This window comes from Hemibagrus wyckioides, linkage group LG21 (genome assembly GCF_019097595.1).
Source record: "Hemibagrus wyckioides isolate EC202008001 linkage group LG21, SWU_Hwy_1.0, whole genome shotgun sequence".
NCBI lineage: Eukaryota > Metazoa > Chordata > Actinopteri > Siluriformes > Bagridae > Hemibagrus > Hemibagrus wyckioides.
In genome coordinates this window covers 18053735-18071498 of record NC_080730.1, presented here as the reverse complement: position 1 = coordinate 18071498, position 17764 = coordinate 18053735, and the positions used below count along the sequence as shown (strand labels likewise).

At 38.7% G+C, this 17764-nt stretch overlaps 1 protein-coding gene across 2 annotated transcripts in view; it reads right to left on the bottom strand.

The window, feature by feature from the left end:
• The window catches only part of slc25a26 (solute carrier family 25 member 26), a 34296-nt gene extending 23315 nt beyond the window's left edge, over nucleotides 1-10981 (bottom strand). The window contains exons 1-5 of one of the 2 annotated variants that reach the window (XM_058373259.1): nucleotides 10802-10981; nucleotides 9667-9823; nucleotides 9456-9565; nucleotides 4958-5062; nucleotides 4688-4735 (exon numbers count right to left, since the gene is read on the bottom strand). In XM_058373259.1, coding sequence (XP_058229242.1) covers nucleotides 4688-4735; nucleotides 4958-5062; nucleotides 9456-9565; nucleotides 9667-9823; nucleotides 10802-10834 — 453 coding nt within the window. In that variant the 5' untranslated portion in view covers nucleotides 10835-10981. Of the gene's footprint in view, nucleotides 1-4687; nucleotides 4736-4957; nucleotides 5063-9455; nucleotides 9566-9666; nucleotides 9824-9980; nucleotides 10054-10801 lie in introns of those variants that run through there. The other variant, XM_058373260.1, reaches the window with a different exon arrangement.
• Nucleotides 10982-17764: the final 6783 nt, after the last annotated feature.

Genomic DNA, 17764 nt, shown 5'->3' with positions numbered 1-17764 from the left:
ACACTCGATATGGAGCCCAACCCATCCCGGATCTAAAAACACAAACCTGATACTGTGTTCATTTCTCACCACAGGCCACGTTATTGATTTTACAGCAACACGCCTGGAAAATTTATTTCACCAAAGTTGATAGATAGGGGTTTCAAAGACAAAGAACAGCCATTTTAAAGTGGTTTTATAGAGAGCGCTTTTTTTTTTTTTTGGTTCATTGTCCACTCACACCCACTAGTTAGGATGCAGTATACGTGACCTCACAGATGCCTACGATTGCTTAGGGTCTTTCCGATGATCAGGGAAGAGAGAAATGTCACAGTTTTCGCATAGATAACAGGAACAATTATGCTGCATTTAACTCGCCTCAGAGGTGGGGACTCATCATTTATAATGAAACAGAAACTGTGAAAGCTTGCCTTTTAAAAGGTGCCTGTATCTTGATATATTGGCAAGATCAACAAGCAGCCGTTCTGATATCATGTCGTGTGCTGAAGGACAGTTTCCAGAATTTCCCAGTAAAAATACCTAGTCGAGGGGATTTTCCATTGTTTTCAGCAGGCTTTGTCATAGTCAGAAGTTGGGAATATTTATATTTATTAATATTATGCTCCACCTCCAGCTTGAATATCATGATCAGCTCTTCCACTTCTCCCTACAAACACTTCCTTTAAAATAGGCCTAAATCTCGTGATCATTTAAGGTACCTTAGGAACCTGCCATGCAATCGATCTTGTTAGATTTACAGTCTCTTTAAATATTTCAGGCCCTGAAATACTTCTTTCATGGCCATATGCAAGCTGATCAGATCTTTCACTATTTTTTTTTTTTTACAAACTGCTCCTTTAAAATAGACTTTAATCATATGTTCATTTTAATGATAGCGTTATGCATCTTATTAGATATTTCGTTCACATTTTTAAGGCCCTGAAAATTTGACTTGAACGGCATTGATCAGCTCTGCCATACAAACAGCTCCTTTAAAATGGGATATAGACCTTAAATTATATGATCATATGGTAAACCAGTGTTTAATAGATTTCGCTAGATTTTATGCTTTTCTTTACATATTTCTGACCCTCAAATAGGCTCAATGCAAACTACTCCTTTAAAATGGGTTGCAGACTTTAATATGGTAGTGTAAAAAAAAAAAAGAAAGAAAAGAAAAAAGAACAATAAGCCAATGCATCATGTCTCGGTCATGTCAGAAGCAGTTCTGTGCAAGCCAGCGGTGCAGTCATAAGCGATTCATGTGCGAGTATGAGTGGGGTTTTGGACAGTGGTTCAGGATCATTTCTGGCAGGATCAGCACTCCAGGCTGAGGTGTTTCATAACAACATTCTTCAAGTGTTACTGCTGCCAGCTCAGACCCTCTCCTCTCCTCTCCTCTCCTCGCTCTCCCATTCCCTCACCCTCCTTTCTTATCCTAATGTCTGATCAGTTTGAGTAAAGTGCTGTGGGGCAGAGCCTTCCTAACTCAAGAGATCAGGTCAAGCGGACTTCTTATTTATCATCGCCCCCTTTCCTGAATGCTGCGGCTCCGATATCGTCTCTCCCATTGTCTAACTCTCAGATTCCTTACATCTAAAGAAAGTTCTTTCGTTTACCCCAAGCTTCAAGCAGTTCACTTTCAAAACAAAGAAAACAAAGTTCAGGAGTTCATCTGTAATTAGCATTCCAAATCAACAATCAACTCCTGTTGACCCGTTTGATTAATTAAAGCTTTATTTTTAAAAGATGCTATTGATCCGCAGGGCTTTTCAGCTGATCCTTATCGTCTCTCAGTGTTGATCTTATTCTGCCCTCTAGTGGCAAGATACAGAAGTAAACCTCCACCTCCAGTCACAGTGCAAATGTCTACAGTGCACCACTAAACCTCAACCAAACGAGACAGAAGCCTTCAGCATCGTCAGTGAAAGTTTATAAAGCTCTGTGTATCCATCAGACCAAGTTGCAGAACATTCATCTATCCATCCATTAATCCAACAAGCCATCCTAGCTATAATCCAGCAACTGACTCATTCATTCTAACTGGCCTTATAAATCCATTGATCAGAGTTTTAGCCAATCCATTCATCAGTCTACCAAAACAACCAACCACCCATCCATCCATCTCTCCCCTAGAATTTTACTTTTACCTCAATCATTTAAAAACAATCAATATTATGCTAAACAAATCAAGTCTTATTCCATTTTTAATACATGTTCCATCCATTAGAGCATCTATCTATCCATCCTTCCATAAATCCATCCATCTGTCAACACAAGCATTCAAGATATAGTCCAGCTATTCAATCCTTTCATCCAACCATCTAAGCTGTGGTACTTCCATCCAGTGACCCATCACTCCTTCAATGTATCTGTACATTTATCCTAACAGTAGTCCAATTATCCCTCCATCCATCCCAGTTCCAGTCCATGCATCCATCCCAGCTGTGATCCATCCATCCTTTCATCCATCCATGTCACAGTCCATCCCTTATATCACAGTCCATCCACCTATCCATCCATCCCAGCTGTGATCCATCCATCTATCCATCCATCCCAGTCGCAGTCCATCGATCCATCCCAGATGTGATCCATCCTTCCATCCATGTTGCAGTCCATTCAGCTATCCATCCATCCGTCCCAACCACTGTCCATCCATCCCAGCTGTGATCCTTTTATCCATCCATCAAGAGATCTTCATCCTCATCACTACTGATCAATAGTACACAACTGTACACCATTATGAAACATCAAACCAAGACACACAGCATCTCGTACTATAAAATGTGGTCGTTTCATGTGTCCACATGAGTAATCACACTCTACACATATCTCCTGCCTACAGTCTGATCCCAGGTCAGTGCTGCTTCATGGATGCAGACTGAAGCCTCCAATTAATTAACCAATTGAAAGCTACTCTAATTAAAGACGTTCAGACTAAACAAACTTATCCTGACAGGGCCACAGCCCCGGAGAAGATAACGAAAGCTGAGGAAACAAATGAGCTCTGTGACACACGTCACCGACCATCATCGGGATGATCCCAACGGCGCCTCGCCAGAGCCTGCGGCATGCTGGGAAATCGTTCTGCTGCCATCCAAATGTATTCATTTATTCTGAAAGCTCCGGAGAAATCACACAACCGCGCCGTCCCTTGCCCCAAACGGCATGTCCAGATGGAATATTGTGGGTTAAGTGAGGCGGAAAATAGGTACAGGATCACCCGGCGGTGTGGGAGTGTTCACACACACACACACACACACACACACACACACACACACACGCAAAATAGTGTCACCTTCATGTAGACCAAAAGTTCTTTTTCATTCTCTTTTCTGAAACCTGTGACATTAAGAAACAACAATCTCCCCCTCCCTCTCCCTCTCTCGCATGAAGCATGAGGGGGAGAAAAAGAGAATAAAAGAGTGTATCTCTCTGTCAGCCTTCATTAAAGCATTATCACACAGCACACCAGGATTCATCAAAGAGCAAAAGAAAGAGCCGGTGAGCACAAGCAGGAGGGAGAAGACGAGCGATCCATATTTGAGGTCGGCCTCATCACCGCGCTGCTTAATTTCACCTCTCGGCCCGTCTTTTTCTAATTTCTAATTAATTAGACACATTTCTAATACAAGATGAGTGGAGAAAATAAAACAGAGATGAGACTTGGGTAAAAAAAAATCCTGTGGGTAACTCCTAAATAAGCAAAATCGATACTCCAAGATGCAAAACTCTGATTTAGTACTTTCTAATCACTAAAAGGTCATTAATATGTACTACAGTGTTGAAACTAGTAATCAGAGTGTCTCTGCTGTTTAGCAGGGAGAAAAGATATTTGTTTTTTGCCCCATTATTTAAGTTGTCCCTGATCAGATAAGGAGCCAAACTCCACTGTTCCAGCTAACAGGAATTTGGGCTTTTCTAGAATGTTCTGTGTAGAAAAGAAACTAGAAATCTGCTTAAACCACTCCAGGATGTTCTGAGCACATTTTATTATAAAGATGCTTCTGAAAAAAAGGCGAACTTACCAGAAAACCATTATATCTGTTAATCTACTTTTATCTTTTTATTCATTCCAATGACATCTAGTCCATCCATTCACCAGTCTGCCGATTCACCAACCCCTCCATCAGTCCATCAATCCACCAGTCCCTCCAAGAATTTACCAACCCCTCCAACCAACCCATCCACCAGTCCACCAATTCACCAACCCCTCCATTAGTCCATCAATCCACCAAACCCTCCACTAATCCCTCTATCTATCCACCAATCCCTCCACCGACCCCTTCACCAATCCCTCCTCCAATCCATGCATGAGTCAACACACATATAGATCCATCAGACTATCAATCCCTCCATCAATCCATCATTCAAGTCCATCCCCTAGTCCAACAATCTATCCAACACTGTGCATCACCTAATTACATCTCTTGTTCTCCATAACACAAGAATGGAGCAAAAAACAAGAGATTAAATTGCTCTTTCCATATGAGCTGAGGACTGGAATAATTTAAGCCACAAAACAGATGACCAGGAAAACAAAAATCATTAGAAACCCCAATCAGATGAGCCCAATAAGCTACCGTTGTCCAAAACACTGACCATATACGGTACAGGGTGCGTACAGAGTGCACAGTGCATGAAGGGTCAACAAGGACAGAATTAGAACAGGTATGACAAGTGGATATTAGACATAAGTGGGTCTTACCTCTCGGAGTACTGTACTGCCAAATCCCCGGTAGAGTCCCCGGACCCCCTGCACACAAGAACGCTTAATATATAAAACGGGAAAAAAGTCAGAAATATGAAAGCAGCTTGTCTATATGCCTATATATGGAGTGTATGCATCTATTCATCCTCCTCATGAGTTACCTATAGCTCTATACAATAGCATGTGTATGATGTATGTGTGTGTGTGTGTTTGTGTAGATATATGGTGAGAGACTAGGTGTGTTTTCATGTGTGTGTGTGTGTGTACCTCCTCGCGCAGAGTGGCTAGCAGGACATGGTGTGTGTGGAGAGAGGGAGAGGCCTGAACTCTCTGCTTCACCACTTCTGTCGGGACTCGGATCAGACACGCAACCTGCACGTGAGTGACAAGACAACACACATACAAAAAACGTAAGTTTAATAATAATATTTTTATAGCTTAATCGTAGAGAAAAAATTCCCACCAATCACTAACTAAGCTGCAAAATCACTAACTGTTTTTACAGAGCTTTTTTAGTGTATTTGACTGGATGCTAAATTTATCAGATTAGTTTTAATATATTTTATATCTGAGTTCCTAATAATATTTTACATTCTTTCTTTAAAACATAACACACACTCTAAAGAAAGTGTCGTCTTTATTCAACTCTGAAATAACCAGAGTACCACATGGTCTTAAAGAGGTAAAGGAAACCTCTCCCAAGCCATGTAGCCGGAGTGCCCCTCGGTGGCCGAACCCATCCACTGCAGCTGACTTTACCCCTAGCTGACAGGAGACGTTTACATGAGCTCATTACCGTTCCCGTTTTCCCATCCACGTTATTGTTTTATAAAGCGCCGTTCATCAAGTCTCCACGTTTAATTCTCCGAAGGGTCAAAAATTACGGCGCTAAACAGGGAGGGAAGTAGATATGACAAGCAATTCCTGCTTTAATTGAAGGGTGGGGGCGAGAGGCAATTTAAAAGCTACCCCTGAGAGATGGTATAATAGATCAGATGAATTAGGGACATTGTTTATTTCTGGATAATTTACACAAAGCAGCGGGGAGGTTAAAAAAAAAAAAAAAAGAACCCGGGTTGCCAGATTGTCAGGGAGGCATTAAGAAAACATTTCAGATGTTCAATTTTCTTCCTTGTTTAAGATTAAGTGCAGCTTAAAAATAAATAAAGACAGAAAGAACAGCAACGTTAAGCAGACAATAAACTTTAACAGGTTTTAGCTTTATGATGAATTTATTGGCTGTGTCTTCTCATTCACTCAGTTATTCATCTTTATTTACTCTAGGCAGCATTAATTAGACGGTGGATATCTGACGAGACATCACACTTTAGCAGGAGCCAAATCCTCACAGCAGGAACTGGCCAAGAATCAGCAACACAGGAAAGGAAGCAGCTGAATGATGATGGAGGAGTGTATAAAGGAGTGTCGTAGCTGAGAGGCGGGAACTCATGAAGAGTCGTTTTCGGATACTGCAGCGAAGTTCCAGCAAGATCCAGAAGTTCCAGCAGATCTGACTGAAAACACGTGAACTCAGAGCTCACGTTAGCCCAGGAAGCTGAAGCCGTTAAATTCACATTAACTCTGATTTCAGCGTGTTTATTTTAAAAAAAATCTCTCACTCCCTTCCTCTTCTTTTCCCTTTTTCATTATTTCCTCTCACCTTCCTTCCTTCATCTCTCTTTCTCCTTCACTCCTTTGTCACTTTCTTTTTTTACTTCCTTTGTCTCTCTATTACCCTCCTTCATGAATCTCACTACTACCTTTCCTCTACTGTTTCTCACTTTTTTCTCTTTCCATCTTTCCTCTCTCGCCTTCCTTACTCCCTCTCATTATTCCTTCTTTTACTTCATTTGTCTCTCCATTCCGCCTTCCCTTCTTTCCCTTATTCTCTCCCTCCCTCCTTCATTCATGTGACAAAACACCAGCTTCTTTGTCTTCTCTCTTACTTGTTTACACTTTTGGAAAAATCGGATGTGAATTGGATCTTTTTCCAAACGACAAGTTCTTGTTGAAAGATAAAAAATGCGCCCAGTGGCTGCCGTGTGCACGTAAGGCAATAAGAGGTGAGGAATAAAAGCAAGTAAAAAATCAATTCTGCCTCACCTGCAGCTCTCCCTAAGGGGGGCGCCGAGCAGAGCTGCCTTTGAATATCCATCTGCCGGTGGAAAAAAAAAAAAATAGCAATATCTGGCCACGACAGCCACCGCTTGGGCTGTAATAGCACCATTACTTATGCAGACACATAACATTTTCCATCTGCCAGTTCAAATTAGGATCATCTGCCTACACTTTGACCCCCGTGGTCTGGATGACGGAGCTCTGGGTGGCCCGGGATGAAACCGGGACGCAGCCCAGAGCTTACAGGAACACTCGCGTGATAAATCACACACCGCCTCTCGGCCCGGGTCGAGTTGGGGCTTATACGCTGTGGCACGTTGGGTGGATGCCAGCAAGCTCTCCGAGGTGAGATGGGCACACGGAATATTTTCGCTCCGCTTTCGGGAATCTTTCGGCTTGACAAATGAGCTCTCGCAGGGAACGTCGAGTGAACGGGAATGAAGATAAATCTGATATAATGGCTAGATAACGGCCTGCTCCATCCCTGACAGACCCCATCATACAGGGCATTCTTTATTGTAGAGAATGCCTAGGGTGAAGACACACACACACACACACAATACTGCACTGACAGTGCAAGAGGTTTAACACGGATATCATGTTTTTCAATTATTAATTGCACAAAGTCCTTGGGGAAGGTCAGGAAAAATCTTTTTTTTGGTGCATGCTTTCAGAGAAAAGACCTGTCGTGAAAGATTTTAGGAACATTCATAAAATAAAGATAAAACGAAATACTTTAAAACACCTGGAAAAAGACGGAGAAGCGCGAACAATTCAGACTCGAGAGCAATGAATATGCAAATCAGAGAAGCTCCGCCCCTTTTACGTAGCGAACTAGTGTTTCATTGGCATACTACAACCTGATTGGCTCTTGGGTTTTTACGTACTCTTCTTGGGGGTATTCTGTTACAGGTGGTGTAATGAAGTGTATGTACATAGATTTGCATGCACATGCACGCACATTTCATGTTTTTCACAATTTATATAGTTTGCATTTTAATTATGACTGACATTTAATTGATTTTATTTCCTCTGTCTTTTCCTTCACACTGTAAATAAACCGGAGCTGCAGTTTAGTATGAAAAGTGCTACATAATTAAACTTCAGTACTATAATGATTTTTTTAGCTAACTAGCTGAACCATAAATCTGTACTGAGTATTCAGAAATTTCATCACGATGAACACAAACACTAAAAGTGTCTTTTGATGGAGACACATTTGGTGAAGTTTTGTGTGACTTCTGAAGTAAGTTCAGGACTCTGAGGTGAAGAGTTCAGTCTCTGAACCTCTGAAGTGCAGAAACTCGGTCTGCTTTCGATCGACGGCGTAACGCTGAGCCCACGAGAGTCCGTACAAATCCCAGAGCGTGGAGTTCAGCCAACATTCAGTCCGGGTGGGAAAGCAGGAAACGTGATGATAATGACTGTATAATGCGATGAACAGATAATCAGACACATGACTGCAACAAACACCCGTCTGTTTTGTTACAAAAGCGTGAAGTGTGAGAGACGACCCGATTTCCCCCAACGATGCGCCTTCGCCCTGCTCTCCGGATGACCCGAGCGTGGCTGCTTTAATCCCTAACACCTCAGATTACAGGATTTGGTGAAGCTCCTTCCCAGCTCACAGGGATACAGGCTCGGATCTGCGGCGCTAAATCCGCACTTTGAAGTGGGTAAGTCTCTGTGAGGCAGGCGAAGGGTTAAACTGAGGGCTGACCTCACCCTCAACTCACATTAAACCCACTGCCGGCTTCCGTCTGCTCACTTCACTGAGGACGCCACGGCGTACGAGGGCTGCGTTATAATCCTGAATTATTCTGGGAGACATCACGGCTGCAGAGGCTTGCATAAGTATCCCCCCCTGCACTTTTCCATATGTTGTAGTGATACAACCTGGACGTGAAACAGGACGTGATTTTTTTTTATCGGTATAACAATATTGTGATGATCTGTATCATGGGAATCACCAATCTATTAATGTATTAATTATATAATTAATGCAACTGCACTGTTTGAAGGCCAGATGTGCAAAAGTGCACAAGCCAGAAAGCAAACTGACAGACAATTCTGGAGAAGAAACGACTGACATGCATAATACATTATACTTGGACACAGCCATGCTAAAACAATTACAACAAGCTCTTCAGTAGTTTTCAGTCAACACCAACCCCACAAACCTGAGACCTACTGCACCCGAGAAAGAAGCGATGTCATTTTAGCCGCCTTTGGAGCCCTAATTCAGGTTAAAATGACGCATTGTGTCTGAATCAGTCGTTTTATCTGGGTTTGTAAGACTGTTTATTCAATGGAGGATGTTTTCTGGAGGATGTTATGTATTATTTTTGAAGAATATAAATGTATTATTTATTTATTTTCATTAAAGATATGGTGAATTAAAGATATTGGTTCACTCTGCAATATTAAACCTCTGTATAGAGCATTTTTTATTTAATTAATTATCTAAGACATCGTTTTGCAATGTTTATGTTTCAGAAATAAGAGAAATTTTCTGGTTTTAATCCTTTATCGCCCCGCTCCCAGCCCAAGGTTCTGTCATAAAGGTTTAACAATCATCTGAAGAGCACTCTAAGGCAAGGGAAATTTAGGAAAAATTAGAAATCAAGAGAGAAGAAAGAGAACGTACGATTTCTCCGAGCGACGCAGCAATCATGTGTGTGACCGGAGCCATGCGTGAGGAGAAACAGCCCGAGAGCACAGACTTGGTGCTTTCATACGTGACGAAGAAGGCAGCAGCTAAAACCAAAAACACACGGTTTATTCACAGACTGCATGAGCTCATGAAGTGAAAATCTGTCATTTTATGCTGCAAGTTAAAAATAAATAGTGAAGCGTACCATTCGGAAAAGATCCCACGGCAGCAGAGGGCACGCCGGCATAGATGCCCCTGAATCCCCCGGCCTTGTGGAAGCCCTGCTGACTCTGTAACCGTGTCTTAATGGTGTCCAGAGGGAAGAGTGTGAGGTCGACACACATGCCTGCACATCCTCCAGCCTGGGAGACAGAAAAAGACAAATGAAAGATATTTTAGAAGGACATTTCCACATGTTCGTCAAAGCTGCACAGAAATTAGCGGGATCGAATCAGGTTCCCGCCCACTAGCCCCACATTTACATGTCATTTGCATACAACAGATGTACATCTAACTCACATGAAATCTGTACTCATTTTTCCAAGTGTGGCAAAAGTGAGTGAATAAAAGGAAAGAATTCAGCAGGCTATCTAACGTCTGAGGAAAACCAGAGGAAACAGACATGAAAAAATGCATTTCAGTCAAGCTGAAGTTTATGGCAAATAAAGACAGATATGGTCTGGGTTTGCTTTTCTTTGTTAATATAAAGATGCTTAAAGACACTGACCAGACTTAATAAAAGTTTCACCTAAAAATGAATAAGCCAAGTTTCCATCTGAAACTGAGCTGAAAGATAATGAAATAAATAAAAATAAAACATTATATAAATATTTAACAAAACGTACGAAAAAGAACAAGAAATTAAAAACAAAAAAAAAGGGAAAAGAATGGATTACCGATTAAAAAATATGTATTTTCAATTAAATAAGTACAAATAAATATAAATAAAATGAAGTATAATAGTATAAAATATATAATAATATAAAAAATATAAACATAGTATAATATAAAAATATATAAAGTATAATTTATATATAAAATATAATAATAAAGTACGACAAAAAAACAAGAAATTAAAAAAAAGTCAGAAGAATGGATTACCGATTAAAAATGTGTGAATTTTTAATTAAATAAGTACAAATAAATAAAATTGTAAAAAATAATAATAATAATAATAATAATTTAAATAAACAAATAAAGAATAGAATCGGCAGGAGAATCATTTACAGACTTACAGAAATAAATGTACAAACATAAAGAGAGTTAAAGACATTATCTGAACCCCCCTATGAAGTCATCTAGAAAGCGACGTGTGTAACAGATTAAACTCGCTTTATTACCACAAGCGATGCTATAAACTCTCGTCTCTCCATGTCCTGTGAAGCTCCAGGTTTCTCTTCTCACCATAAACAAACTCCCTACATTGGTAACTTTACAACGCGCCGCATATTGACATGTTTTTCACACGGATCTGTGCTACAAACAAAACACGCTGATGAAGGACGCAGCCATGTTTGCGCCACGGTCGCGGATTATTGACGTCACACAAAAAACACAAAAAGAGTCCTGCCTCCAATCTGTCGATTCCAATGGCCAGGATGTCGAGATGGACCTAGGAGATGGAGCTAGGAGATGGAGCTAGGAGATGGACCTAGGAGATGGACCTAGGAGATGGAGCTAGGAGATGGAGCTAGGAGATGGGCTTTCTGAGCTCATTTTATTACGCTGTTATAAAATATATATTTATATTTATACATTAAAAATATCTCTTTATATTTATATATATATATATATATATACATTCACAACACATCTTTATTTTATCATAAAAACAATCCACATGTTTAATAAACAGTTCAAATATGTAAGTTTATCATTATTTCCAGGAGTCAGGTTGCCGGTATTTTTTTAAATTATTTTTGCAAAAAATTAAATAAATAAAAAATAAATGTTTATAAGGTTTATTTTTTATATTTTTATATATTTAAAGTGAAATTCATTTAAAGTACGCTTAGAGTACTAAACTAAAACTAAATAATGATGAAAAATGACTTCATTACTATTAAATAACTATTCAAACTCTTTAAAAAAAATAAAAATAAATTAAAATAAAAACAATATCATTCATATCAGTGACTGAAATCTAAATTTATGTTATGTGCTTACAATACATATATATATATATATATATATATATATATATATATATATATATATATATATATATATATATATATATATATATATAATACATTTTATTTTATTTTGTTATTTTGTAACCTAATTATTTTTATTCCCCTCAACACCACATCATTTGGTTAATGATTATTTGCTTTGCCATTTTATTTATTTATTAATTAAATAAATGATGTCATACATTTGCATATTTATATTAACATTAATCGTTATATCCAGTGTCAGTAACATCTGCCAACTCTTTCTTCTTTCTCTGTCTAGAAGATTTCCACAAATCTCCTAAAGTCATGAAGACTCTCTCATCTGTGAATGCTTCAAAATAAAGTTACAGCTCTATGTCTGTTACAAAGACATTATATATATCACAACCTTTCAGCCACTAGGAATGAATCTTCTATCAGTTTCCAAATGACACACAACTTTTGCTTTCAAGACCTTTAAAGTGCTGCGAATTTTACTCTTGAGTCACTTTGTGCAGCCGTGTGCTCCTTTCACCGCAGGTGCTCCGCTGTTACAGGTGAGAGGAACCCAGACAGAAACGTCTGTCATCTCGGCTGCAAGATGAAATATCTACCTGTGACATATTGATCCTCAGCCTGTGTGCTGCCTAAATATAGCTGTGTCACAGCAGGAGAGTCTGGCTTCATCTGCACTCATCCTTATTCATCACCATGATGAATTTCACCATCTCTGAGTTTCTCTCTCTCTCTCTCTCTCTCTCATATTTGCAGCCTTATATGATGGTCTAAAGTCCACTTGGTCCTCAACACAACAGTTCATTAGATCTAATTTCACTTCACTGTGTAAACACTTTCTCTTCAAGAACTTTCCACATTCTCTATATAAATAACGTGATTCGTATAAACAACATGAATCGTATTTTTCTTGGGTAGTTAAAAATTAGAACGCTGAACCTTAAAATTGAAGATTATATTGCGAGTAAAGTTATAGTCACATGATTTTTAGTATACAGGCTTAAATACGGTTTAAAATGTCGCCCTCTGGTGGTGAGAGAAGCAAACTGCAAATTAAAATGATCCAGTGTCTACATCTTAGGTTTTCTTTTTTCATAAAAATAAAATTAGTTGTTTGTTCCTTAATCCATCAAGAGAAACTACTTCATCCTGATCATGGAAAGTCTCCAGGGCTGTCACAATCTGGAAAACATACATCCTGCACTGAATCAACAGACTTTTTTTATACATCCGGCCCATTTAGCAGTGTTCTTGTGAAGCAGGAAGAAACCAGACAACCCTGATGAAACCCCCATGAGATAAACAGCATAAAACTCTGTAGCAACAGAAACCTGGAGCAATGCTACACTATACACTACCTTCGAAAATCATTATCAAATCTGTACTGGGCTGCTTTAATAAACTATTTAATTAACATATTAACATAATGAATTTTATTTACATTGAAAAGGATCACAAAATCCATTGTTTTATGTATGGTCAAATTATTTCAAGAGTTTCTGAGGGACCTTTTCCAGACATCTCACATCCATCATGATAAATACATTCCTAGACAGACAAAATGTCAGTAATGGTCAATAGAAAAATAGCGAAACAGGCACAAAACCTCTGCCATGCTGGTATGTTCCTCCAGCACACACCAAGAGAATGTGAAGTGGTTTGTTAGCACCCCAGTTCACACCCAGACCTCCCAGTATGGACTAATCAACCACCATCTTGTGGCCAAGTAAAGATATGCTCTCAACTATTAAAGATTTTAAAAGTTTAATTATTATTTAATATGAGATTATAAAAGTTTTTTTTAAAATACATATCAAGGAAAATACCACAGAAGTTCCACAATTACAAGCAAGTGAGCCTTTTAAATAAAGCGGATCCAGATAGAAAATCGGATCGGGGCCGAGTCTGGCTGAGTTTCTGCTCTAAGTTTGGCCCAGATACCTCATGGAATTATGGCCTGAAGCTGGCCCAAATGCGGTTTGCCAAAAGTCAACCAGACCGATACCAGAAACAGACCAAAACTCAGCCACAACTCCACAATGTCACCAGAAATCAGCCATAACTGACCCACAACAGTGCCAGAATCCACACGTGTCAGCCAGACAAGAGCCAAAATGCCACCACCTTTACCCCAGACCTGTATAATATTTATTATGCAAGGTATAATAAAAGAATGAAACTACACAAATTCAAAGCAGAATGTTTTATTGATGCAGAAAGGGGGGTATCTCAACATGAAAAATAAACAGTGGAAAAAAAGATAAGAAACCAGTAAAATAAAAACAAATCTTTAAAATGCAAAAATAACAAAGACTACAGAAACCAAGCAATAAATTAAAATGTTAAAGGTGTTCTTCTTTTTCTGCCACCCTCACGGTCACCAGCCAGATGAAACCACCTTTTAATAAATTTTTCAACCTCAAGCTCGGTTGTCTGTGCACACACTCTCACCTGAAGAAATCACCTACTACACATTCATGAATCTGTCATGATCAATAAAAAGTCCAAGTCTAAGTCTAATTCATTTAGTCTAACCCTAATCCTAACCCTTTATATTCAAGTCTTTATACTGAAAAGCGAAGCAAAGCTATAATTATTGTTTCCTTACACAAGAACTGACCAGCTCTGAGCTAAAGAATAGGCTGTAATGTCATATTTTAACCACTAGATGGAGACATTTCTTCAGTTTTTCAACTTCACCTCTCCACCGAACGCCCTGCAGTGAACTTCTCTCCATGTAAGGCAGCAGAAGTGTGAATGTTGTTTATATGCTGGATTAAATACCTGACCGGAAATGCAGGAGCCAGGTGCACCTGCTCAGATGGGGGTGTTTTCCAGTTGTTGTGGATGTTAAAACACCAGGGTGTGTGTGTGGAGAAAATTTGATATAAACCCCTATTTTCTATATTAGCTTGTAGTAGTATATTGTAGTGTGTGTGTGTGTGTGTGTGTGTTGACCACATCTCATTAGTAGAAAGCATACTTTGCCTGCAGCATAAGCTCTGCTCTTTATCCTTATTACATTACTATAGTGTACTCTGTGTGTGTGTGTGTGTGTGTGTGTGTGTGTGTGTGTGGACCAGCATTGTGAACTGAGATGCTTGGTGTTCAGTTTAACATGTAATGCAGTCATGAATCCCTTCACGCTCCCTAAAGCGTGGCTGTGTGATACAGTACTGTGATACAGGATCATGTGTCTGAGGAACATATGGTGGATATTTTCACCTAATTCTCCATATTTATTCCTAAATCTCCGTATTTAGTATTTTTCTGCTATATTTTGTTATATTGTTATATTCTGCTATATTCTGTAATATTTTATATTTTGTTATTTGATATATTTTTTGTTATATTTTTGTACCCTAATTTGGGTATTTTAGTATTTTTCTGCAATATTTTGTTATATTGTTATATTCTGCTATATTTGGTAATATTTTATATTTGTACCCTAATATTTGTACCCTAATTTGGGTATTTTGGTATTTTTGTTATATTCCTTCCTATTTTTGAATTTCCCTTTGGGATGAATAAAGTATCTATCTATCTATCTATCTATCTATCTATCTATCTATCTATCTATCTATCTATCTATCTATCTATCTATCTATCTATCTATCTATCTATCTATTTAGCCATGGAGATGTTTATATATACATATTTTTATTTAAATTGTATTTCTTATATTTTTATATTCTAGTCTTACATTTTTATTTAAATTATTTCTTATGATTTATATTCTAGTTTTACATTTTTATTTAAATAGTTTTTCTTATATTTTTATATTCCAGATTTATATTTTATTTAAATTGCATTTCTTACATTTTTATATTTTAGTTTTACATTTTTTAAATTCTATTTTTATATTTTTTATATTCTAGTTTTACATTTTTATTTAAATTGTATTTTTTTAAATTGTATATTATAGTTTTATAGTTTTATTTAAATTATTTCTTATAATTTATATTCTAGTTGTACATTTTTATTTAAATCGTTTTTCTTATATTTTTATTTTCTAGATTTATATTTTATTTAAATTGCATTTCTTACATTTTTATATTCTAGTTTTACATTTTTTAAATTCTATTTTTATATTTTTTATATTCTAGTTTTACATTTTTATTTAAATTGCATCTTTTTATTTTATATTATAGTTTTATATTTTTATTTAAATTACTTCTGTTGTTTTATATTCTAGTTTAAAATTTTTATTTAAATAATTTCTTATGTTTGATATTCTAGTTTTACAGTTTTATTTAATTTTCATTTTGTTTCATTTTATATTCCAGTTTTACATTTTCATTTAAATTGTATTTCTTATATTTTATATTCCAGTTTTACATTTTTATTTCCATCACAGGACAGTCATAAAAAAAACCCATTTCCCTGCATGTTGTACGATGTATGATTGTGTATCTGACAAATAAAATTTGAACTTAAATTAATTTAGAGACATTTAATTTAGTGGATTGTCTGTAAAAAAGTTAATTCCTGTTATTACCTGTTATAGCGGCTCAAAACAATCGTTCTCTCACCAACGCTCTCTTTATTCCTCTTGCTTAGAGTTAATAAGTAAATAAAAACTTCCTGTCTAAGGTGTTACCATAAAAACAATTGCACTTACTGACCGATCAGAAAGGAGAATGATTAAACATGCAGGTTTAGTCGAAAAAAATGAAGTCACACATAACACCAGCAGAAACAATAGGGCTTGTGTGTGTGTGTGTGTGAGAGAGAGAGAGAGAGAGAGAGAGAGATCTTGTGTGATAAGCAGGCGCCCCATCATGATAAAGCATTATGATGAAGTGAAGATGAATGATCAGGGTTGCCAGATCTCAGACCTAACTCTACAATCTGAATAACATCCACTGAACTAAATAACGGAGGACAAAAATTTAAGTCACATATCAATTACCAAATTCTCCTTCTTCTGTTTTTTTAATGCTCCAGGTTTGAGGAAGTGTACGTGAGTGACGGGAACCTGATGTACTGATGCTTCCCTGCAGAGAAAGAATGGACAAAAGAACACAAAACCACAACCAGAAAAAGAAAGAAAAAAGATGTGTGACAGCAGCGGAGCTGAACTTCCGCAGCCCACACGTCCACCGCTTCAGTCGCATGCTGACTTTCTATAGTTCCTTCTAAAGGCCATGGTGTGTGTGTGTGTGTGTGTGGAGTGTTTGAGAAAGAACGGCAAAAGATTGTGATTTCTAGACCACCGTGAATCGAAACATTTAATACACAGCTCTTTAAAAGGAAACGTTTAAACTTTCCTCTTGATAAATGGCTCTAGTGCGAGCCTCCTGTGTGTCTCTGTGACGAGAACCACTTTTATCTGTGGAGGAGGAAAGAAAAAAAACATGTCTCTTTCTAAACAAAGCGGGAGATCCGACCCGGCCGGGAGGTTCGGTGTCCCTGAGGTGAGCCTGTGGAGGAGACTGTGGAGGAGACTGTGGAGGAGACTGTGGAGGAGACTGTGGAGTGGAGAGGAGACTGTGGAGAGGAGACTGTGGAGTGGAGAGGAGACTGTGGAGGAGACTATGGAGTGGAGAGGAGACTGTGGAGTGGAGAGGAGACTGTGGAGTGGAGAGGAGACTGTGGAGTGGAGAGGAGACTGTGGAGGAGACTGTGGAGTGGAGAGGAGACTGTGGAGTGGAGAGGAGACTGTGGAGAGGAGACTGTGGAGTGGAGACTGTGGAGTGGAGACTGTGGAGTGGAGAGGAGACTGTGGAGTGGAGAGGAGACTGTGGAGTGGAGAGGAGACTGTGGAGTGGAGACTGTGGAGAGGAGACTGTGGAGTGGAGAGGAGACTGTGGAGTGGAGAGGAGACTGTGGAGTGGAGAGGAGACTGTGGAGTGGAGACTGTGGAGTGGAGAGGAGACTGTGGAGTGGAGAGGAGACTGTGGAGAGGAGACTGTGGAGTGGAGACTGTGGAGTGGAGACTGTGGAGTGGAGAGGAGACTGTGGAGTGGAGACTGTGGAGAGGAGACTGTGGAGTGGAGACTGTGGAGTGGAGACTGTGGAGTGGAGAGGAGACTGTGGAGTGGAGACTGTGGAGTGGAGAGGAGACTGTGGAGTGGAGAGGAGACTGTGGAGGAGACTGTGGAGGAGACTGTGGAGGAGACTGTGGAGTGG